The 23,956-nt window shown below is 34.9% G+C and overlaps 12 protein-coding genes across 12 annotated transcripts; 5 read left to right on the plus strand and 7 right to left on the minus strand.

Annotated features, from left to right (window-relative positions):
• Nucleotides 1-378: 378 nt before the first annotated feature.
• Nucleotides 379-1,224, plus strand: GDT1 (putative ribosome biosynthesis protein GDT1; the record flags this gene model as incomplete). Its single annotated transcript, XM_001644686.1, has 1 exon — nt 379-1,224. The coding sequence occupies one exon, from the start codon at nt 379-381 to the stop codon at nt 1,222-1,224; it is 846 nt and encodes a 281-aa protein (XP_001644736.1).
• Nucleotides 1,225-1,619: 395 nt separating this feature from the next.
• Kpol_1024p33 (uncharacterized protein) lies at nt 1,620-2,090 on the minus strand (the record flags this gene model as incomplete). The annotated part of the gene is made up of 1 exon (XM_001644687.1): nt 1,620-2,090. One exon carries the CDS (start codon nt 2,088-2,090, stop codon nt 1,620-1,622), a length of 471 nt encoding a protein of 156 aa, XP_001644737.1.
• A 629-nt stretch (nt 2,091-2,719) lies between these two features.
• Nucleotides 2,720-3,796, plus strand: RPS9B (40S ribosomal protein uS4; the record flags this gene model as incomplete). Its single annotated transcript, XM_001644688.1, has 2 exons — nt 2,720-2,726; nt 3,225-3,796. The coding sequence occupies 2 exons, from the start codon at nt 2,720-2,722 to the stop codon at nt 3,794-3,796; spliced, it is 579 nt and encodes a 192-aa protein (XP_001644738.1).
• Nucleotides 3,797-4,957: 1,161 nt separating this feature from the next.
• Kpol_1024p35 (60S ribosomal protein eL21) lies at nt 4,958-6,008 on the plus strand (the record flags this gene model as incomplete). Its single annotated transcript, XM_001644689.1, has 2 exons — nt 4,958-4,968; nt 5,537-6,008. The coding sequence occupies 2 exons, from the start codon at nt 4,958-4,960 to the stop codon at nt 6,006-6,008; spliced, it is 483 nt and encodes a 160-aa protein (XP_001644739.1).
• A 692-nt stretch (nt 6,009-6,700) lies between these two features.
• RIM2 (Rim2p) lies at nt 6,701-7,822 on the plus strand (the record flags this gene model as incomplete). Its single annotated transcript, XM_001644690.1, has 1 exon — nt 6,701-7,822. One exon carries the CDS (start codon nt 6,701-6,703, stop codon nt 7,820-7,822), a length of 1,122 nt encoding a protein of 373 aa, XP_001644740.1.
• Nucleotides 7,823-8,021: 199 nt separating this feature from the next.
• Nucleotides 8,022-8,717, minus strand: MED8 (RNA polymerase II mediator complex subunit MED8; the record flags this gene model as incomplete). The annotated part of the gene is made up of 1 exon (XM_001644691.1): nt 8,022-8,717. One exon carries the CDS (start codon nt 8,715-8,717, stop codon nt 8,022-8,024), a length of 696 nt encoding a protein of 231 aa, XP_001644741.1.
• A 518-nt stretch (nt 8,718-9,235) lies between these two features.
• On the minus strand, nt 9,236-9,949 carry ATP4 (F1F0 ATP synthase subunit 4; the record flags this gene model as incomplete). Its single annotated transcript, XM_001644692.1, has 1 exon — nt 9,236-9,949. The coding sequence occupies one exon, from the start codon at nt 9,947-9,949 to the stop codon at nt 9,236-9,238; it is 714 nt and encodes a 237-aa protein (XP_001644742.1).
• Nucleotides 9,950-10,484: 535 nt separating this feature from the next.
• MSI1 (Msi1p) lies at nt 10,485-11,738 on the minus strand (the record flags this gene model as incomplete). The annotated part of the gene is made up of 1 exon (XM_001644693.1): nt 10,485-11,738. One exon carries the CDS (start codon nt 11,736-11,738, stop codon nt 10,485-10,487), a length of 1,254 nt encoding a protein of 417 aa, XP_001644743.1.
• A 497-nt stretch (nt 11,739-12,235) lies between these two features.
• PGI1 (glucose-6-phosphate isomerase) lies at nt 12,236-13,903 on the minus strand (the record flags this gene model as incomplete). Its single annotated transcript, XM_001644694.1, has 1 exon — nt 12,236-13,903. One exon carries the CDS (start codon nt 13,901-13,903, stop codon nt 12,236-12,238), a length of 1,668 nt encoding a protein of 555 aa, XP_001644744.1.
• Nucleotides 13,904-16,994: 3,091 nt separating this feature from the next.
• Nucleotides 16,995-17,768, minus strand: Kpol_1024p41 (DUF5315 domain-containing protein; the record flags this gene model as incomplete). The annotated part of the gene is made up of 1 exon (XM_001644695.1): nt 16,995-17,768. The coding sequence occupies one exon, from the start codon at nt 17,766-17,768 to the stop codon at nt 16,995-16,997; it is 774 nt and encodes a 257-aa protein (XP_001644745.1).
• Nucleotides 17,769-18,192: 424 nt separating this feature from the next.
• Nucleotides 18,193-20,724, minus strand: TAF5 (chromatin modification protein; the record flags this gene model as incomplete). Its single annotated transcript, XM_001644696.1, has 1 exon — nt 18,193-20,724. The coding sequence occupies one exon, from the start codon at nt 20,722-20,724 to the stop codon at nt 18,193-18,195; it is 2,532 nt and encodes an 843-aa protein (XP_001644746.1).
• Nucleotides 20,725-22,109: 1,385 nt separating this feature from the next.
• On the plus strand, nt 22,110-23,744 carry Kpol_1024p43 (uncharacterized protein; the record flags this gene model as incomplete). Its single annotated transcript, XM_001644697.1, has 1 exon — nt 22,110-23,744. The coding sequence occupies one exon, from the start codon at nt 22,110-22,112 to the stop codon at nt 23,742-23,744; it is 1,635 nt and encodes a 544-aa protein (XP_001644747.1).
• Between the last annotated feature and the right edge of the window lie 212 nt (nt 23,745-23,956).

The raw sequence follows: 23,956 nt of genomic DNA on the forward strand, positions 1-23,956 counted from the left end.
GAACAAACCAATTTAGAAATATATAATGCAACCACCAGTCAATTGAGAACAAATGACACTACTGTGATCTGTTCAATCATCAAACAATGTCTGCCTTGGCTTCCCTGCTGTCGTTAACTATGGTCACCTTCCATTGTTCTTAAATTTGACCTTTCCAAGCGATATTGAAAAAAAGTAAAGGCTTTTGATAAATTATCAAATGAAGAAACATAACCGAAACCAAATCGATTTAAAACATTGTTTATAAAGTATATATGTTCATCTATTGCTATTCAAGTGGTCAGATCTCCAATCAGTGATACTTCATTTGTCCATCTTTGGGTAGAAACCTGTTTTATTTCGGAAGTATATTCGTGGCTCAATAAATTTTGATTAGAGATGAGATCTGTAATTAAGGCCCTGTCCTTAGCTGCTGTTTTATTACCCTTTGTAACTGCTGTCACTACTACTAGTAGGGGTTCTGGTTCAGATGTGGAAGATGGTTCAAAGCCTTTACAATCCTTTATGATGGCAGTTTCAATGATTGGTATTTCAGAAATTGGTGATAAGACATTTTTGATTGCTGCTTTAATGGCCATGCGTCATCCAAGATGGTTAGTATTTTCATCTGCTGCCTCTTCGTTAGCTATCATGACTATATTATCTGGTATTGCTGGTCATACTTTTATTTCTTTGATCCCTGAAAGACTTACACATGTCTTAGCAGGTCTATTATTTTTGGTATTTGGTTACAAATTGATTCAAGAAGGTTTAGCTATGTCAAAAGACGCAGGTGTCGAAGAAGAATTAGCTGAAGTGGAAGAAGAATTGGCAGCCACCGACATGAACCAAGAATTAGATGACTTAGAAACAGCAGGTGCCCCAAATTCTAAAAATATTCATAAGAAAAATTCGGTGACTACAATTTCTGAAAGATTAACAAATTTGGCATCATTAGTATTCTCACCAATTTGGGTTCAAATCTTTGTTATGAACTTTTTGGCTGAATTTGGTGATCGTTCTCAAATTACTATCATAGCGATGGCTTCTGACACCAATTATTGGTACGTTATTTTTGGTGCTGTTGTAGGCCATTTATTATGTACCGGATTTGCTGTCATTGGTGGTAAAATATTAGCTACAAAGATTAGTATGAGAACTGTGACATTAGGTGGTGCTATCTCCTTCTTTGTATTTGGTTTCTTATACTTCCTAGAAGCTTACAAAATGTCCGAAGAATACTAATTTTGAAAAATTAGTATTAACTTTCAATATTTATCTTATTATGTTATCCCCACTACTGTTATGAACTCCTTTTTCAAATAGAGGACCAAAAAAAAACTATAATAAAACATTGACGATCTATACATATATGGTTAATTGAAACGAATCCCACAAGTCTATGATCGTTTCGTATTTATTTAACTGGATTATCGAACTTTTAATGTAACATGGGTTTATAGATATTTAATTTTATAGAAAATTTATATTGACATGTATTATTGTCGAAATCCAGCATAATGTTTCAAATTCCTAAATCATTATTTAATACATTAATTATCGGTATATACATATATAATATTACAAAAAGGGATTTTCCCCTTTAATCCGCTACTGAAGGATTGCTATTTTTAATGCGATTAGTTGTTGCCATTGTCATCAATAGATTCTTGTATCACCCTCCTTCTTAAGATTCGTTGCAATGCTGAATCAGTTTTCCCCTGAAGGAAATCTAAATCATCCTTCAATTTCAAGTTTAGATCCATTATTCCTTCAGGTACAGCATTTTGAAGTTCCTCTTGACTAGTATCACCGCCACATTCTAAAGATTCTTCATCATCTCTCTCTACTTGTCCCGTTTTCACAATTGTCTCTTCATCATTATTGTCATTATGTTTAGCTTGCTCTTCATCAGGTATCTCATTCTTTAGCCCTCGCAGTTTAGCTTCTGTATTTTCCTTATCTAACAGAATATTGTCAGACCTAAGTTTCTTTGAACCCTCGAGTTCTGAACCCACTTCATCACCATCAGCACTGCCACGTCGTTTATTCTTTAATTCCTCTAATCTATTGCGACGTTTTTCAATGGCATTTCTAACTGAATTATCCATATTAACCTTAATCGTATATTCACTTCAACTCGAAATTATAAAACCAACAGTACCCAAATCTTGGCATTCCAAACATTAACAACTGGTTCAAACAAACTTATATCAAAATTAACCAAAATAGTACCTGTCAGGTAAGATGTGAGATGAGCTCATCGGTCTCTCTCTTCCTTGATTGAAGCTTCATCTTGATGAATATTTCATTCTTGTTCATATGATTAGAATCAATTTGACACTTTTCCAAGTGACTTTACAACCTGTACACCTAGAATGACACCCGTACATTATCCAAAAATCATATCATTTCAGAAATATCATGTGACCTACAAATTTCAGAAAAAGTTTTCATCTCGGCGTAATTTTTAAGAAAAGGTAAGAATCAAATCCGATGGTAAGAAGCGAGAGAGCTTTGGATCATCAAACAAAAAATGAAGATTAGTGAACAAATTTGTAAAATTGTTCAATTGCAATTGAAACTTTTCGTCCCAATCTATATTTTATTTTTAATGAAACTCATATAAAAAAGAACTATATCAATACCATCGTTTGATTAGCAATTGTATACCTTTTATTAATCAATTTTGAAGTAAAACTAAGGATCAACAATCTAGAATTTGTCACACTAATTAACAATGCCAAGTATGTTATAATTATTAATTTTTCAAAGTATATATATATAAATTGGTATATTTATTATCAAATCAAATTGGAAATTCTCATTACGATTATCTCCAATGAGGTTCGGGTCCTCCTTTTCATTCTTCATTAAAGAGCAACTTCATTTCAAATTATTTATGATATTGTTGAAATTACTATATGCATTTGCACTGAACTCCCGACACTACAGGTAAATGTTGTAATTTCACTTTCTCTAGTTTATTAAATATGAGCTAGAGACGTATCATGTTGAAAATTTTTGATATATACCTATTGAATGGAATGTACAATTCTGATCTAACTTATTTATAAGTGATAAGTGTTGCACGTCCCTTTTAAATTTCAATAGTACGAAGTTGACCTATCTCTTAAAGTTGAATGTCTGTTTTGGACCTTTGTAACCTCTTGATATCAATTAGCCAAATAGTGTAATTTAATGCATTTGACTAACATAAATTAATCATCACACTTTTATAACAGGAGCCCCAAGAACTTACTCTAAGACTTACTCTACCCCAAAGAGACCATACGAATCTTCTCGTTTGGACGCTGAATTGAAATTGGCTGGTGAATTCGGTTTGAAGAACAAGAGAGAAATCTACAGAATTTCTTTCCAATTGTCTAAGATTCGTCGTGCTGCCAGAGACTTATTGACCAGAGACGAAAAAGACCCAAAGAGATTATTCGAAGGTAATGCTTTGATCAGAAGATTGACCAGAGTCGGTGTCTTATCTGAAGACAAGAGAAAATTAGATTATGTCTTGGCTTTGAAGGTTGAAGATTTCTTGGAAAGAAGATTGCAAACCCAAGTCTACAAGTTGGGTTTGGCCAAGTCTGTCCACCACGCTAGAGTCTTGATTTCCCAAAGACACATTGCTGTTGGTAAGCAAATCGTCACCATCCCATCTTTCATGGTCAGATTAGACTCTGAAAAGCACATTGACTTTGCTACTACTTCTCCATTCGGTGGTGCTAGACCAGGTAGAGTTGCCAGAAAGAACACCGGTAAGGGTTCTGAAGGTGCTGAAGAAGCCGCTGAAGACGAAGAATAAATATAGTCAATATATCAATTACTATATCAATTCAATCCAATTCAACCCATTAAAAAGCATTTTGTAATCATATAAAGTTTCATGTATACTAAAAAATTTGTAAAAAAATTATAAAATTTACGTATTATTAATTTTATATGGTATTATTCAATTGAAGATCAGAAGCTTGACTCACACTCCAACTTCATTCACTTGAACCATCATCCCATTGTAACATTACCTACAAGATCAATGCGAGACGTTTCGTAGAATATACAACATATTTCATAGTTAAAAGGGCAAGTGACTGTACACCCATACATTATCAATCAATTACAACCCGTACATCATCGTAGTTTTGATATTTGGAAGGGAACTTGTCCTCATGTGCGCTTCTCTTGTAAAAACAAAAAAATTGACCAGTCCGTCAAGAAACTATCTGTTTGGCTAAGATTAGATATTTATTTTTGCGTCATCGCGTCTGACAAATTCGATGTTTTCTTGTGAGTTTCTTAACGGTTCCTAGTAGGGAGGACACAAACCAGACTGATTTCTATTCATTCACATCGGTAGGAATCCTGATATATCCCATTTACAACTAGTGGGTGAAGCTACCATCACCACCAGAACTCTTCTAATTGTCTAGCGACTACTTTCTTATATTCTTCTCTACAGGAAGCGATTCTTCTCTAACGCTAGCACCATCCCCCCACTAGCCAGCACCATCGTTCCAGAAGGACTCCTTCTAGCACTTAGACAGGAAATGTTTTTGGAAAAAGTTTCAACTCTGAAATTTTCGGTTTAATTTTTCACTTTGTAGGTAGCATAGCAAAATAGTGAAAGTTTCACCATATACTACCATACTGAATAGTAATAGTTGTAGAGTTGATGAGATAGAGAGTAGAGGTAATTGGAGGTTATTGTTGATGTTTTAGATAGTTTCGATGAAGGTTCTGTAGCTAATGTAGTAGTTCCATTCATTGATTGAATGTTTGATATTGTAGTAATTGATGATTGATTGAGCTGCCGGCTACAGTAAATTCATATCGTTGTCATCACCTTCACCATCATTGATAGTAAGAAGTGTAATACCTAGCTATTAAAAAAGTTGGTCGTCTAGAAGACATAGTTCTGACATTTTACTCTTTTTAAAAAGACCAGACACAAGTACAACAATCAAAAATGGGTAAATCGTATGTGTGAGATATAGATAAATTTAAAAGATGTGGAATCATGAACCATCAGCAGAAGACTATTAGAAACATGAGGAATTGAAGCAAAAGGAATGTAATATGCTTTTGATAGGAATGCATTAATCGTGTTAATGGAAATTAAAAATTAAAAATATAAATTAGCCTTGTTCTAGTGAGAATTGATCGATATTATAAGATGATAAGTTATAGCCAAATTTGATTTCGAACAGTTAGGTACATTATAACTATATTATTGAGATTAATGATATACTTCTTTTTGGAATACAATCGAATGAGAAACCAGAGATTCGTATCTTTTATGGATGCAGCTTAAATGTTCAAACTACATATTATTTAAACATGATGATTAAGAGTTACAGACAGATTCCTTTGCTGACAGGACCTTTTGATTCTCTGTAGTAATATGATTACAGTTTTTTGCTAGATGCGATGAGACACAACAAGTCTTTACAATAAGTTTACTATTTTATATAGAAATGAAGCAATTTTACTAACAAATTATTATGTTAATTACTCGTAAATTAACTGAATTTAATCTTTAATACAGTCACGGTTACAGATCTCGTACTCGTTACATGTTCCAACGTGACTTCAGAAAGCATGGTGCTATCGCCTTGTCTACTTACATGAAGGTCTACAAGGTTGGTGACATTGTCGACATCAAGGCTAATGGTTCTATCCAAAAGGGTATGCCACACAAGTTCTACCAAGGTAAGACTGGTGTCGTCTACAACGTCACCAAATCTTCCGTTGGTGTCATTGTCAACAAGATGGTCGGTAACAGATACCTTGAAAAGAGATTGAACTTGAGAGTTGAACACATCAAGCACTCTAAGTGTAGACAAGAATTCTTGGAAAGAGTCAAGTCTAACGCTGCTAAGAAGGCTGAAGCTAAGGCTCAAGGTGTTGCTGTCCAATTGAAGAGACAACCAGCTCAACCAAGAGAAGCTCGTGTTGTTTCCACCGAAGGTAACGTCCCACAAACTTTGGCTCCAGTTCCATACGAAACTTTCATCTAATCTATTTCATTTCATTTCAATTTTATGTTGTGGATAAGAAGATGGTGTTTTTTTTATATGGTCTCTCGGGAGTTTTACTCTAATATTTGTGTTTAACATTATATATAATCGTGTGTCTAATAAATAAACATCTAGGCATCTGTATTAGTTTAAACGAATAATTCATTATTAAGTACCTAAATATACATATATACTTCTCCAGCTGCTGATCAGGAACAATCATATATGCTTTCCCTTCCATGGTCAACTGACCAAACCTGAAATTATCACCTCTGGCCAGCGTCATCGCAGTTAAGCAGCAGTGAAAAAAAAATTGTGATAAAAGTTGAAATATTTCAGTATTGACATAAGAACTGATTAAAGGTTTAGAGTTAGTCCTTGAAGGTGTTTACAGGTCAAGAAGACCAGACTAATTGGGATACAGTTAATCTTTGGATAGTGGAGAGGTTCTTTTAGTGGTGTTTTAGGTTGCCTTTCGTTGATTCAATTCATTTTCTTAGGATTTTACGCTGAAGAAAAAAGCAGTGCAATTCATATAAAGTTAAACAGTTATCAATACTTATACAACATCCAGGAACGTAACGTCATTAACAGATTAGTGACGGGTAGATCTCAATCTTTTATTTTTATTTCATTTCATTTTAATTTGGTGGGATTGAAAGCCTATAAAACGTTATTCTTCATATAGTCCAATGCCTAAGAAATCACTCGAAGATCTAGGTGAGTCTGCAATTGAATCAGTACCCTACTTGGCTAGTGATGAGAAGGGTTCTAATTATAGAGAAGCCAGTCCATTGGAGGCAGATAATGGGAAAGGTAAGATCGAGAAGCATACTGTGAAGCCATGGGTTCATTTTGTTGCTGGTGGTATCGGTGGTATGGCTGGGGCTGTTGTCACTTGTCCATTCGATTTGGTTAAAACAAGACTACAAAGTGATGTATATCGTTCAGTTTATAAGTCAAATGTTACTACCACTGCAACGACTAATGGATTAAAAGTATTGCAATTGACTAAAAATGCTGCTGTTCATTTTAAGGAAACTTTTGGAATCATTGGCAATGTCTACAGACAAGAAGGTTTCAGAAGTTTATTTAAAGGTCTAGGTCCAAATTTGGTAGGTGTGATTCCCGCTAGAAGTATCAATTTCTTCACTTATGGTACAACAAAGGATATATATTCTAGGGTATTCAACAACAACCAGGAAGCGCCTTGGATCCATTTAATGGCAGCTGCCACTGCAGGGTGGGCAACGGCTACTGCAACAAACCCAATTTGGTTGATTAAAACTAGGTTACAATTAGATAAAGCGGGAACTACTAGAAAATATAAAAACTCCTATGACTGTCTGAAAAGTGTCGTCCGCAATGAAGGTGTCACTGCATTATACAAAGGTCTAAGCGCCTCTTACTTGGGTTCTATCGAAGGTATACTTCAATGGCTGTTGTACGAACAGATGAAGCATATGATTCATATGAGGTCAGTGGAAAGATTTGGTAATTTGAATGAAGGCCAGAAATCTACTCAAGACAAGATCAAAGAATGGTGCCAAAGATCTGGTAGTGCCGGTTTAGCCAAATTCGTGGCCAGTATATTAACTTACCCACATGAAGTCGTCAGAACTCGTTTAAGACAGACACCTACAGAGAATGGTAAATTGAAATATTCTGGGCTAATTCAAACATTCAGAGTTATCTTGAAGGAGGAAGGGTTTGCATCCATGTACAGTGGTTTAACCCCACATCTAATGAGAACCGTTCCAAATAGTATAATTATGTTTGGTACTTGGGAATTAGTGATTAAGTTACTGTCATAAGTCTAGTACCCAAAAATAAAGAAATGAAATAGTCTCTCGATGTTACGAATTAACTAAACGAAATAGCAAGGAAAGAATTAATTAAGATGCACAACATTTTGTTATTTTTTTCTATGAAACTCCTAAAAATATATATGTAATGATATACACTAGTTAAACTTGTAAATATGCATTAATGAACGATAAATATCAGTTGATGTTAGACCATAATAACATCTTCTTCATTTTTAGTTGATGAATTTTCTTCCTTTTTTTTAAACCCTTCACCTTTATAAGTAAAACCAAGTATCGAATTGATATCGAACGGTTGCTTTGGTTTAAAATAGTTAGTTGGTCTTACAGGAACATTATTCTCATCAATGTTGTAATACAAATTTTTAAAATCATACTTTTCAAGTTCTCCAACTAACTTAGTTAATGCCCATTTGGTTGCCTCTCTATCCTCCTTTATCGAATCTTCAACTTGTTGCTCTGACAAAATATTCAAATCTAATCCAGAGACATCTTTAGAAAATGCAAGCCAGTCATCTACTTCTGGTATATTTTTTTTCCTAAGTAATGTAGTCAATAAACCTTCATGAGAAGTTGTTGGGAAGCTTGGCAATGGATAAACCACTGTGGAATCTAAAGTATCTTGGAAATGCTGAAGCGTTGAAGTAACTGACATCAACTGAGACAAAGTCACATTCAACTGGGATTGCAAAGTATACCACTGGGGAACCGTGGCCCTGGCCAATTCATCTCTTATCCTCTTTAATGAATGTGTTAACTGTGCAAGACGCATTCTAACTGCATCTAAAGCTTGAGCGGGCACCCCATTAAAGTTTGGCTTTATCTCATCTTGTAAGGAAACTCCTGAGGAAACATTTTCTATACCATCATCTGCATGAGACATCACTGATTGCTATATTTTATCACTAATCTGACCCTTTACGTTGCCTTTAACCTCTGCAAACATCAATAAAACTTCATTATCATTCCTTTTAAAGTATGGCTATCTGTTTAAAATATTTCATATTTGATATCGCTTTACATATTAAGAGTTAAGTATGAAAAAATGGCGTATTGGCAATAACCATTGACCAACATAGATGGGATGGGATGAACTTGTTAACAGACAATGGTTTCTATGTTCACCTGGTTGCTCTTGTCATCTTCGATTGGAGTAGCAGTTATTAGTATATATATATAAAGCTTATTTCATTGGTAATATATATGTATATGAAGTATTTAATATTAACTTAAAATAATTGATGTAAATTGGAATATCAAAAAAATGTACTTGGAGTTGAGGATTATTCTTGTTGTGGTGTCGTTTTTCATTGACAAACAAAAAAAATAAGGGCTATCTTGATTTGGAATTCATGCTTAATTCAACAAGGAATTGAACGGGGATCAAAGAATACCATTTATTTATTTAGCCTTAGCAAATAGTTGTTCAACTTCAGTTAAAGATTGTTGCAATACTTTGTCTTGGAACTTTGGATTAGCTAATTCAGCTTGGACTTTAGCGATAACAGATTCAGCGATTTGTCTTTGTTGTAATTTACGAATGGAAGCTTCGTATCTAACCCAAGAATCCAATACAGACTTAGCTTCAGTGGCTAAATCGACTTTTTGTTGCAATTCAAAAGCTTTGGCTTCTAATTCGACAGTTTCCTTTGAAACGTCGAATAGGACTTTTGTAGTTTCAGTGACGTTCTTCAATTCAGAAACGGATTCGATTCTTTCCTTAACGGCATCTACATGTTTAGTTCTAGAGGTATTTAAAATTTCAGAAACTTTCTTAACTCTTGAATCAGCAAAATCTTTATAAGCTGGTGCCAATAATTTGGCAATTAAAGTGGTGAAACCTAAGAAAGTACAAACTAAAATGGTTTCATCGTTGACAACATATAATTCGTTAGAGATGGCATAGACAGCAGCGGCAGCTGATGTAGCCAAAATACCAGTCTTCGACAGAATACTGTTACCAGGTAAAGCATTGATTATAGAAGTAGCTTTATCCTTTGGTTCTTGAGGAGCAGGTGTAGAATAGAAACGAGCACCAATTGCAGCTTGACGAGCACCTACAGCTAGCATAGGTCTAACAGAAGACTTCAAGGCCACAGAACGAAGACTCAACATTTGTATTTATATGAATCGATTGGAATTAACTTGTCAAACCTCTCTATTAAAAATCACCAAAATAAAAAAAAAAAAATTTATCAAAAACTTTTCTTTCTTCTATATCTTTGTTTTCTCTAATTCAAACTAGGAAAGGTAACCAAATATCTTGATATAGCAATTGAGCTGGGAAATAATGTTTCGAAACCAACAGTTACACAGATGGATCTTGTAAATTATCCAATCTTTAATCAAAAGTTCCTTGTTTCTTTAAGCAAAATATCATCCAAATCTCGTTTTCTTCTAAAACTTTAGCTGAAAATGACCCCCGAGCCATTTCAAATTGATTGGCCTGAGGTCACGTGGGATATTATGGACAAGTCATGTGATCATAGTGTCAGTTGGTTTGCGGGTGGTTCATTTGCAATTGATTATTATTAACATTATGATCTATGCACGTATATACCCATGTCTATATATCTATATCTATATCTGTATCTATTCCAGGTGGAGAATTTCCCTTTTTATTGTTTTCCTTTGCATTACAATATATAATTTATTCTAATTCTACAAGGTTATGAGCAGGTTTCCAAATTTGAATGGAGTTATCCTTCGACACACTACACATTAGCCATGGATCGTGCATATTCCAAGATATGTCGTTGACACCAAGCATGTGTCCACCATGTATAAACACAGGTTTGTCTGATCCAGCATCCCATAATTTCACCAGACCATCGTCTTGACCTGCCGATGCTAATACTGTAGATAAATTCGGATTCCATTCGATCGTAGATATAGAAGATCCGTGATCAAGAATGTTTATTGGCGTCTCTTTCTTTCTAATATCCCATAGACATATATTACCTATTGAATCACCGGATGCTAACAATAGACTATTTCTTGGATTAAATCTACAAGCATTGATACCACCTTTATGGACACTGGTAGATATGTCGATGATATTAGATTCATCTCTGGTATCGAATAGTGACAATCTATTGTCTTCACTACAAGCAGCAAATAACGAGTTGTGTTCTGGCATCCACACGGCATCGTTGCACCCAGATTCATCTAATTTGTAATTATATTCAGGAGCCTTTATCACTGGATCTGATCTTTTGTACTTAGTAATATCCCAAGCCTTTACATGACCGTCTGAATATGCAACGACCAGATGTCCTTCCTTCTGATGATTCCAATCTATAGTCAATGCCTCATTTTCGCCATTCAACGATTGCGAATTGTTATTGACAGCAAGCTTTGCTTGATAAGATTGCGTAAAGCCTGATTGTCGACTGTGCATTGCTGTCCCATGTTTTGTTCTATCAAATATATAAACGGACCCATCAGATGAAGCTGCTGCTATTAGGTCTGGATTTTGCGGCAAGTATCTTGCTCTATTACAATCACCATTTGGAAATCTAATTACCAATTCCGTAGTTAAATTCTTTGGAGGTAACTTTATATTACTATTATCTGGCTTAAACTCCATTTCATCCAAATCAAAGTTATTCAAAGATGCCCAACTTAGATGCTTCAGCGTAGAGATCCTTGTAATATATAAAGATTCATCTTCCGGTACTAATGATGAAGTGAAAGATGAAAGTAATATTCTATGACTATCATTCTTGGTATTAACATCTGGAAAAAATTGACATGTCAACGAGGGCCATTTATTGGAATTGGTATTTAAATATTCATACAACAGTTTTGTATTCTTCTTCCAAGTAGTATATCTATCTTGTCTCTCCTTGGGAATCGCAGATGACTGCTCAAACGGTTGTTCATCCATAATAACTTCAATCATCAGAAATAAAAAGGTTCAGCACTTTCAAAGACAGAATTGTTCAACGAAGACCAATTTTACAACTTCTATTCAATCTGAGTACACTGATTGAACCTCTAAACTGGCTTAAAACTTCTCTTTATCATATAATTCCTTATAATTCGGCTTAAATCAATTATATATCAAATTAAATAAAATTAATTCTTTACGCGTAGCGTGTCACACATTGAAATATATCACATACTAAAGGAATATATGATAGATGATGGGTTAAGTAATCACATAAGATTGTTATTTACAGGGTAAAGGGTATCATTAAACAAGACAATGGTCGACTGGCTATCAGATGATTCGGATTATTTCAACGTTTTACCAATTTTAATTGATTACATCAAGTCAAGTTCAATTAATTTCCTAATTTTATAATAAAGCATTAAAAACTATAATTCATTTAAGTACATAATTGCGTAAACATATAGAAATTATAAAACAATATTTTATCTTGTTATTTGAACTTCTTACATCCATTGTTTGAATTGGTTGATCAAAGCGTTGGTGGATGGGTCATGGTTAGCAACAGCAGAAGTGTCTTGCAATTCATTGACAATGACCTTGGCCAAAACCTTACCTAATTCAACACCCCATTGGTCGAATGAGTTGATGTTCCAGATAGCACCTTCAGTGAAGGTCAAGAATTCGTAGTAAGCAATCAAAGCACCTAAAGTAGCTGGAGTGATCTTTTGAGCCAAGATAGAAGTGGTTGGTCTGTTACCGGAGAAGACCTTGTGTGGGACCAAACCACCCTTAGCACCTTCAGCTTCAACCTTAGCAGCATCCTTACCGACTAATAAAGCTTCAGCTTGAGCAAAGTAGTTGGAAGCCAACATCTTTTGGTGCTTCTTGTCATCAATTGGGTTGTGAGATTGAGCGGCCATGATGAAATCAGTTGGAATTAACTTGGTACCTTGGTGAACCAATTGGAAGAAAGAGTGTTGAGCGTTAGTACATGGTTCACCGAATAAGATGGAACCAGTGGAGTAGTTAGCAAAGACGTTACCTCTGGTGACAGATTTACCGTTGGATTCCATGGACAATTGTTGCAAGTAAGCTGGGAATCTGTGTAAGTATTGATCGTATGGAGCAACCAAGTGAGTTTGAGCACCGTGGAAGTTGTTGTACCAGACAGATAACAAACCACCTAACAATGGGATGTTTTGTTCCAATGGAGTGTCAACAAAGTGTCTGTCGACAGCTTCAGCACCCTTTAAGAAATCATCAAAGTTGTCGTAACCAATGTATAGAGCAACGGACAAACCGATGGCAGACCAGACAGAGTAACGACCACCGACCCAACTTTCGAAACCGAACATGTTCTTGGTGTCAATACCAAACTTGGCAACTTCTTCTTTGTTGGTGGACAAAGCAGCGAAATGCTTAGCAATGTGAGCTGGGTTGTTACCGGTCTTGGACAAGAACCAGTTCTTAGCAGAAGTAGCGTTGGTGATGGTTTCAGCAGTGGTGAAGGTCTTAGAAGCAACCAAGAACAAGGTAGTTTCTGGGTTCAATGGCTTCAAAGTTTCAGCTAAATGAGTACCATCGATGTTGGAAACGAAGTGGACGTCCAAGACACCAGAGTAGTGTTTCAAAGCTTCAGTGACCATAACTGGACCTAAATCGGAACCACCGATACCGATGTTAACAACATCGGTGATCTTCTTACCAGTGTAACCGGTCCACTTACCAGAACGGACTTCTTCAGAGAATTCCTTCATGTGAGCCAAGACAGCATCAACTTCTGGAGCGACATTAACACCATCGACCTTCATAACTCTGTTAGCTCTGTTTCTCAAAGCAACATGGTAGACAGCTCTGTCTTCAGTGAAGTTGATGTGGTCACCAGCAAACATTTCATCTCTCAAACCAGCAACGTTAGCTTCCTTGGCCAATTCGATCAAAGCTTGCATAATTTCATCGTTAACCAAGTTCTTGGAGAAATCGAATAAGATTTTAGAACCATCGTAGTTGGTGAAAGTGTGACTGTACTTTTCGTAACGCTTAGCATCACTGTCGAATTCACTCTTGACGTTCAAGGTCTTACCTTGAGCATCGTATAATTTTTGCAATTTAGTCCAAGCTGGCAATTCAGAAGCCAATTTGAAGTTGGAAAAAGTGTTTTCAGAAGCCATTTTTGTTGATTGATAAGTTGTTAGTTAGGTTGTATAAACTACCACTCTCAAAGTGTTCTATCTAGAAATCCAAGCAAGAACTATAGCAAGAAATAAGACTACCTTAAAAAAAATATAGTAGAGAAAAGAATAATTGTAGGAAAAGGACAATTGATCTATACAATAAAACACAATGGTAGTTTGTAGACGTAAATATACTGAAATTCACTTTAACTTATATATAAAAATTAACAAGAGATAAATAACACCAACTTTTCAACTAACAATCATTTTCAAGGCATACATGTAAGGAGAACTAAAACTGTTTTACAACGAAAAAACTCTCAGGGGGTGGGAGGGATGTGTTATAACCCGTGAGGATATCAAACAACCAAATAAATAAATAAAATTGAACTCAATTCTTTTACTAGAATAATCCAAGATTTATTCAATTTGAATATTATCCATTGCTTGTAGAAAACTAACTAACCATCTGACAACTAATTCTTAAAGCAAAGAGAAGACGACAACTACGACGACGGCGAGGATAACAGCAACGATAACGACCACTGACTTGACAGGTAAAAAATACAAGAGACTTTGTCAATTGCTACACGAAATATAATCACTACTTGTATATGATATTAATAAACAATTAACACACCCTTGTATTCATTCAGTAGCAGAATATAGGTAGTTGGTCAAGGCCAATTCTTGCCAATTGTATAACATCAACTAAATAATTATGGTGTGGAAGAATAAACAAGTGCTTAAAATTCAATTAAGGTAGGCAAGAAGGCAGTAAGGTTAACTATACTATACTCGTAGTCGTTCGTTTCATTGATTAGAATTTCGAATTCGAAATCATTTTTTTAAAGTATCCAAATCCATGTGTGTATGTATGTATGTATGTATCTCATTGATCGTATGCATCAAGAAGAGAGTCGACTCGACTTGGCTTGGTTCGGATTGAATTGAAGTGAATTGAATCCAATTGGAAGAGAAAACGTAATACGCAGGAAGCATACTGGTGCATCGTATTTATCACAAGTCCTACGTAAAAGAAACCTTTTTAAATCGGTTTTCGAAACAAGATGTTGAGACAAAATAACGTAACATGAGAAGCATAAAACAATAGGTTTTGCTATTTGCATGACACTTCTAGTAGAAGCACACATCTCTTACCACTTTTTAATGCGAAGCAATATGTGTTAACATGTTATTTTTAAACCAAATGTAGGTAGTTTTAAAGGTATTATACCCTTGTTTTCTCTATACAGACCATTTTATCAAGCCATTATACAGCAAATTACATCAACAATTGCTGGTACCACTCCCTTTAGAATTACCATTACTGAATACAGTATAGCATAACTTAGAGAGAGGTATATTTTCGTAGTGTAGCAAGCGTAGGTAGGACTTTTGGGATTCTTTGCCTGTGCTCTGCCTAGCGTGCAGACAGAGCACAGGCTCGCTTCCTTGTAAGGGCTATCAGTCCAGAAGGGCACAGGGCACCAGAAAGTGTTTCCGGTAGGCAGACATGTAGGCAGAGAAGTTTGCGAAAGACCGCAAAATGAAGGCTGTTAGGGTTAATAATCAGCAAATAACAATATTTACCAGTTGGTTAAACCTAAGCTTTGTTTTACACACAAGAAGTTGTTGGGTAAGAAGTGTATGCTATATTCCCTATTGCACATGAACCAGTAGTGAAAGTATCCTGCTTGGGTCTTGCAATTGTTTTAATTATATTCTAATGCTTAAAAGAGAGATACAGAGATAATTTCTTTTCGACAGCGTTGAAGTGAAGTGTTGGTTCCAAAATGGGAAAAAAGGGAAACCAATAATAGTATTGATAATGGAACAATAGGCTAAAAATATCAACTCTTTTGCATTGCATACTGAAAGTTTGATTAAAAGTTACAATCCAAGCTGTGTATGAAAGTGATGAATCCTGGTTCTAATTGTCAGTTGATTCTTAGCAATTGAACCGAAAGAGCATGGGGAAATGTTGAAAATTGTATTCTGTGAGAGTGCATTCTAAACATTTATGGTAGGAGGTCTTGATTTGGGGCAAGGGGGGGGGGAGAGGTTTAAGAAATCTTGAATGAGTTATAAATTTGCTTTATGTATCTGTGTGTATCGTCCTGCCATCTAGGGGGGAAGGAAGGGGAAAAGGGATGGGGGAGGATTGATGGGTGAGTGAATGATAAGGAGCGTTCGTATGGAGCCCAATCTTAATCTCACCCGTGTACTCATCCCTTACAAATCTGAACTACACATGAATATTTTAGCTAGAAAGAAATATCAAGGTAGATAGATTGAAAAATAGATATGTAGTGTACTCCATGACATGCCGGTACCAAGTTCCAAATCTCATTGAGATAGGGATCCATATTAAAAATATGTTGTTTTAGAGAATCGAGAATCTTTCTTAGAGAGCCATCCCGTCCTTATAATATGGCAATTGTAAGAGATTGGTTTAAATTACAGACAAACGTTTGTTCATTATCGCCTTCAAAAACGTGGCTAGGTCCTAGGAAGCTAATTCTCAAACTTGATATAATTGAAAACAGCTCGTCAATACACAACGACAGTTTATATTGCAGTATTATATATCTATTTAACTAATTGATCGAATGATCTCTTGATATAGTGTCGCCAATAATACGAACAGGACTTTTATATGGTATCAGAGTTTCATAATTACCATTCCAATGATAAGTCACGTGCTGAGATTTTGTTCACATACAATATTATAACACCGCAACATACTTTTAAGCTAGTCGTATTAAACTACTTTCTTGTAGGTTAGTTCTTTCCAGCTTCCACTAGTTAGTAAGCTTCAAGTCCAACTTCCTGTATTTCAACCTCATAGTCGAGAAGAACATAAAATGACAATATTTTTCAATTGAAAACATGAAGGTTCAAAACACAATTCATACACCTTTTTAACAGCCTTTACTACACTTGTGAATGACGTATTGAATCCAATTGCGATATATTAGTGACACTAACTTTACCGCTAGATAAACTTCAAATATCGTAATGAATTGCCCAAATCTTGGATGTTAATGATGGAGAAAAAATCACCACATACTCGATACGATCCCAATCATGCCCTCAAATCTTTAATGATATTAACCATTTCCTGAATATATTTATCTTCTTCAAAAATACCCATTTCTTCATTATTTCCAGAACTATACTCACTAAACTTGTTATTGTTTCCAGAGTTAGTGTTAGTATGCGATACAACATTACCGCTAGCCAAATCTTCAGTTTTATCAGTAGCTGTTTTAGTTAGTTTGACACTATCTCTATCCTTTGTTCTGGTTCTGCTAATCAATTTACTTATTGTGTCCTTATATGTATTGATTGAACTCATCGGTGAAATCGCCATTTCTTCTACAGTACGATCGATATCTTTAGTTTGTTGAACATTAGCTTCCCGCCTTTGCTTTTCTTCAAGTTTTGTATTTCTTTCTCTCATGGTCTGTAGTAATTTTATATGAGATTCCCTTATTTTTTGTAACTGACCTTCTAATTGGGGTGAAAATCCATCGAAAAAATTGGTCTCTTCTGCTATTCTTTTAACATCATCAAGAGCATCGATTTCAGTCCATAGATTATCTTGTTCATCAACAGTTGGCTTTGTTTCTAGCCTTGTACCTGTATTTCGTCTAGAGTTCACATTACTTGCTTCAACTTTACTATTAATGGCTTCATCATTAGGCACTGTTCTCGCAGTCTTTCTCGGATGAGTATGGTCTGCCAAGGATTCATCTAGTTCTTTATAAAAATTTGAATTTGAATTTGTATTTGTATTTATATTAGAAACACTATCATCAATCGGCGATAAATGTGAAATAGAATCAAAATTCTCCATTTTTGTTCTAAAAATCAATATCCTATATTTTCTAAATGTAAAAGCTTGTTCTTAAAATAAAATCTTCTTCAGTATCCCTATAAAAAATGTTATATACTATAATAACCATAAATTAAGGAGATCTAGTCCACTAGAGATCAAAACTCATACTAAGCTTACCTTTATCGTGTTTCTAATGTTAATATTAATTGAGATGACCTTCATCTTAAATGTTGAAAAAAGATGTAAATATCCTTTTTGACAATACAAGTCACGTGGTGAATAGAAACAAATATACATTCCTAAAAATATATATAAATATATGCAAAATTATATTTGGTGTAGGTTAATAATACAAAGTCTCATTGAATTGGTAGACATCTATGGCATGAAGATTCAATTTATTAGGTTACGACGGACGTCATTTATTTTCTCTTTTATTTTTTCATAGTTCTGTGTAAGGTCCACCAGCGAAGACTAAATTACTCCTGGTGAATTTAACGTTAAAAATTGGTGTTTTCTTTGAGTAAAAACTGGCAACTAGATCGTTTGTTGGGATAATTGTATCTCTTGTGCCGTAGTCCTTTGTATCGTTAAATACAGCAGGTAATGTATTTCCAAAATATCCGACTATCGATTGACTAAAATCACTTTCTGTATCATTGTTTATTGAGCTTTCATTGTTACTTTTGTACATATCCCACACACGTACCGAGTTATCCGTACCGCCACTTATGATAACAGTACCCTCTTGACTAAAGACAATTGAATTGACAGCGTTTCTTCCGTGGCCACGCATTTGTTTCAATCTTTTACCTGATCCAATATCCCAAACGTTAATCAAACCATCTTCACTACCGGATGCAAGCCACCTACCATCAGGTGAAACACCTAATGAGACAACTGGTGCGGTATGACCAAGGAATAGACGAACAGTTTCACCGGTGGAAACATCCCACATTCTACAGGTTTTATCACTGGAACCGGTGAAGACGTAACAACCATTTGGATGGAATGTGACACAATCAACGTCACTTAAATGACCAGCAAATATTCTTAACGAATAAATATGATCACAAGACCACAAACGGGCAGTTTGATCATGAGAAGCAGTGGCAAAATAATGGCCCATTGGTGAAAATGCAACATCCCATACAGGATGATTATGACCTTTATAACTGACTAATGTACTTTGTGTATCCATTGCCCATAATCTGACGGTTTTATCCTCAGAACCAGATATCAATAATTTATTGTCTGGACTGAAACTAGTCGAATAAACTGCTCCGCTATGTCCAACCAATTTAGTATTAGTATTAACATGTTCTTGATGCTTCTTTTTGCTGTGTAAATTGTTATCTGCGGTATTCTTTTTAGTAAAATGGGTATTGTTAGTTGATGTTAAAGTGTCCAATGACGAACCATCTAATGACCAAATTTTTATATAACTATCTTGGAAACCAGCTGCTGCAAGTCTACAATCATCACTAAAATCTAATGATAACATTTCTCTGTTTGTATTGTGGAACGTATACATACATACACTTGGCAGTTCTGAACGTAGATTTGAAAGATCTACACACTCTCTAGTTTCTTTAACTTTTTGGATTTCCAGTTTCAAGTTTAATGCATTCTTTGGTGGCAGAGGTAGAGAATCAACCAGTGGAGGTTCTAAAATTGATTTATTTACTTTTGAGACTAGGCTATCATCATCAAATTTTTTTCCAGATTTTTTCTCATCGTCATTACTTTGTTTATCACTACTCACAGTTCCTTGTTTGAAATCACTAGATTTATCATTTGTAGCTATCAAATTTATCTTCCTGAATTGCTGTAGTAACGATTTCCTATTCTGGATATAGCTTTGGATTAAGGATGGATCTTTTGCCAGTTGCTGTTTCTCTTTTTCATCCATAATTCTTAGTTCAGTTTCTATTTCTTTTACGAATTCATCATCCTGTGGGAACTTGCCCAGCTTTACTGGAAGATTATTCATTTCCACATCCTTACTTATCTTACCTGTATCTGTCAGTAATTTTAAACCATCTGATAATCTATCCTTTGTGGTGACAGTTTCCACGATATTTGGTTCCAAATTTTGGTTTATAACGCTGATAACTAATGAACCGCCCGAACTTTCATGTTCATTTAAGAAGTAAAGTAATAGATTTAAAGTTGTCTTTGAGATGGTCACTCTGTATTTATTTGATTGGAATGCGTTAGCTAATTCGTTTTCCTTTATATGGTCAACTGAGTTGACACTAAACAATCTATTAATTTCTGTACCATGTAAGACTCTGAAATCTGTTGAATACTTATCGAAAAAAGCACGAGCATGGATAGGTGAAGTGCTAACTAATTTTAAGAAAATGTAAATGAAGATTGGATAAAGAACAAAATTTAACTCCGTTTTATACATTTCCAAAGATGAATCTACCCATTCTTTTAATAACTTGTATGCTCGTAGGTAACTTTCAGGAGAAGTTTTCATAATTGTTTGTTCATAAGCAATGATATTACCCTTTGCATCTCTCTTAGCAGGTGCATTAGTAGCTTTGGTAGCTTTTTCATTCGATGCTTGTTTATTACTTGCAGGGGCGGTAGTGGTGGTTGCAGTTGCAGCTTCTTTTGTTGCCTTATTGGTTGCTGGTTCAGCTTTCCCTGTTGTAGATTGTTTTTGTTGCTGTCCACTCGGGGTTCCTTCTTGTTTACTTTCATTTCTCAACATTGCCTCCGTTTGATGATAACCTTTTTTATTTAAATACTCCAGAACAATCCTGTTCAAATCTGACGCTGAGAAGGGACCATTTGGTTTAGCAGAACTAGAGGAAGCAGCAGATTGTTTCTGTACAGTACCAGATTGTTTCTGTACAGTACCAGATTGTTTCTGTGCAGCACCAGATCCATTACTGGTGGCAGCATTATTTTTACCAGACTTGGCAGCTGGTTTTGACGGTTGTTTTTGGTTATCTGCCATTGCTATTCAGAGAATGAGTGAAAAACACCAGAACTATCGCCAGCCAATTGGTCAAATCAGAGGTATATATAAAGATATATATATCGGTGGTGCCTGCCGTACCTTTAGAAGCCCTGTACTACGAGACAAGATGCTGTTATCCAAGTGGAAGTTGTCAATTTATAACTGTAAATGGTCAGAATAATTTCAAAAGTTTGATATGAAAACTGTTTTTCTATGTCATTTCTGAAAATTGACCAAAAACAGGTTCAAGTCACGTGCCGGTATATAATCATCGAATACGTACTCACGTGACAAACAATCACATGACCTAGATTGTTACAAGCAACCTATATAACCAGTAACAAGCTTGTTCTCAAGGCCTATAAGCAACTACTAACGAGATAAATAGACTTAACCTCTACAACTATTGTAATAGAGAACGTAATAATTTAAAGAATACAACCAAACATAACATCCTGGTCGATTCTTAACCTCCATAAACAGCACACCTCATCTCTAAGAACCCTCTTTCTTCACAGGGTTCGTCTTGTTCGTTCAAGGTCAAAATGCTTTGAAAAGAATCTCGTCGTAAGTTCTTTCTTTGTTGGTTGTTAGGTTTACTTCCCAATTGGATTCGATTAGATCGAACTGGGGGGAGGGCGATGGTGGATTCCTCTTCTTCTTCTGGTTGTCATCGCCATTATACTTGTTACTTTTGTAGAATTCGATTCGAATACAAGAAGTTCGATTCGAATACTGGAAGTTGGGACTCTTGTCATGTTAACGACCATCCAGATATTTGGATATGTAGAGCCAGAAACCCATTGCTTAACGTCATATTATGACTTTATTCTATGTGTTTTGTATATATTTATATTCATATATATAAATATACTATAGTTATAGTTATAGTTATGGTTGTACTTGCGGTGGTTATGGGGGAAGTTTTGGGCATCGTGCTGGTGGTAGTCTTGTTCTCGAATAATTTTGATATTAATAATTGAGAGTGCTACTGTAATGCTAACTCTCATATAATGAAGACTCGTCTTTTCTGCTCTAATTGTTGCCATAATCCTCCTAGTTTGCGGTACTAGTGTTGGGATTTTATATTTATGGGGTAATCTAATTATGCCTTCTTGCTGTGGATTTTAATAGTTTTTTTAGTAATCTCTAACACTTTCCTGTGTCTCCTATGTTGGATTCATTGGGTTTACCTCTTGTTATATTCATATCCGTATACTTTACTGCTAATGCCAGGCAAAGCACTTATATATATATATAAGTATCCTGGTAGATGCTTGAAACTTAATTACATTTTCAAGGTATTGTGTTGATTGGTGGGAGAATGAAATAGTTGATCAACTAACCTAACTTCTCTAAATGGTAGTTAATGTGATGCCAGAATGGAATTTAATGATAATTTAAAATTATTATTATTGCAGAAGGATCAGGTTTTAAGAGAAAATCCAACCAATGATGAAAATAATGCTGAACTTGATAACTTTTGCTCGGTTGTCGAGTTTATTCTCTCTCATTTCACAAACTATGATAAAGACATTTTAAAACGTTTAAGGTTGACTGATCTAACTATTGATACCAAAGGTAAAAATTATTTACAATTACATATAGTGAAAGCAAATGATAATAACGACGACGACAATAATACAACTACTACCACTGTGCCAATAGAAAATTTTCTACAAATTTCAAGATCTAATGACATAACCAAGTGTCCAATATTTGCTTTATCTTTATACTTCTTATTTAAATGGCATAACCCAAAGGATGGCAACATAACTTTAGACAACTATACTTCAATTCCAATTTTGTCTTCAAAGGATTTAGCAGCTATCCCAACTACTAACAAAATTCTAAATAAAGATGATACAACCTTTAAAACAGATTTAAAGTTAGGTTTAGAATTGAAAGATTACAGTGACATCCCAAAGGATTTGGTAAACGTAGTGTTCCCTTGGTTACCTTTCCTAAGGCAAAATTTGCTATTGGCAAATGCGATGGATTACTCTTTTTATTCGTTATTAGAGTTATTTGAGTTCTTGGGATCTGTCTTAATTCAAGGTTTACTGGTTTTGGTAAATGCCAACTCTCTTTGGTTAAGTATGTTACAATACATTAAAAATTTCATACCTCAATTATTCAGTAATGAAACTTTCAAGAATTTATTGAAGTCGTATACATATGAATTGAAAAATTATGATAATGGGACTGATCTAAATGAGAACGTATTTGATTATGACTTAGGTAAACTTGGATTAGTTTTAAAGAATAATAAAGAAAAATCTTTGAACGCAATGGCTTCTGAATTTAATACATTTTCTAATATGATTACTTTGGAAAATGAAAAGATCAATACAGAAATACAAGATTTATTTGCAAAAGTCAGGGATATGTCATCAAGATGTAAGGAAATTTTACAATTACAAAACCAAATATTAGATCAATCAGAGACTAAAGCGATCGACAGCAATGCCAAAGAATCCAAGATTGACCAAAATCAAAACTTGATCATTCACCTAGATGAAAAGCAGGCCTCACATATCTCTAAGGAAAGGATGAATTCAATCCCAATAAGAAAACTATCCAATTCTATGCATATTGATATACCTGGCGCTTCTCAAGGAGCTCCTATTGGAACTGAATTATCAAAGGATAGTCCTACTTTTACTCCTACGACAATGCTGCCCTCATTAAGTCAACAGATGTCGATGTTTTCCCCAGTTCAACAGGGCCAAAGTCATCAACAAAAGGATGTATCGCAATTGCTGAAGTTGCCATTGCCAATTTCCAACACACCTAGAAATTCTCTACCTTATTCTCCATCACCTAGAGATCTGGATTTGTTCAACCCACAGTTTCTTTTGAACGAGCATAGACAGTCGATATCTCAATCGCATACTGATAATAGATTAAAGCATCCATTAAGGCCACCAGTGGTTTCAAAACATGATAACCCTTATAGAGTTTCGAAATCACAAGTTCGTGTATCCAATAATTATGTTAATAAAAATGTCCCATAGGCAATGATATTAAATTTGAGCATATTCTTTCCTGTATATATAATTTAATAGTTTAAATATATCTTTATAAAACCAATTAATAAATTGTCCCTATATAATATTTGAAGTGATTGGTGTTAGAGTTATGGACTTATCATTTACGTTCTAATTTTTCATTTTAAATTAATTGGGTCATTGCTGAATCATCGTCTCTGATAAAAAAACGTTAAATA

Source organism: Vanderwaltozyma polyspora, genomic scaffold (assembly GCF_000150035.1).
Source record: "Vanderwaltozyma polyspora DSM 70294 KpolScaffold1024 genomic scaffold, whole genome shotgun sequence".
NCBI classification, from domain to species: domain Eukaryota; kingdom Fungi; phylum Ascomycota; class Saccharomycetes; order Saccharomycetales; family Saccharomycetaceae; genus Vanderwaltozyma; species Vanderwaltozyma polyspora.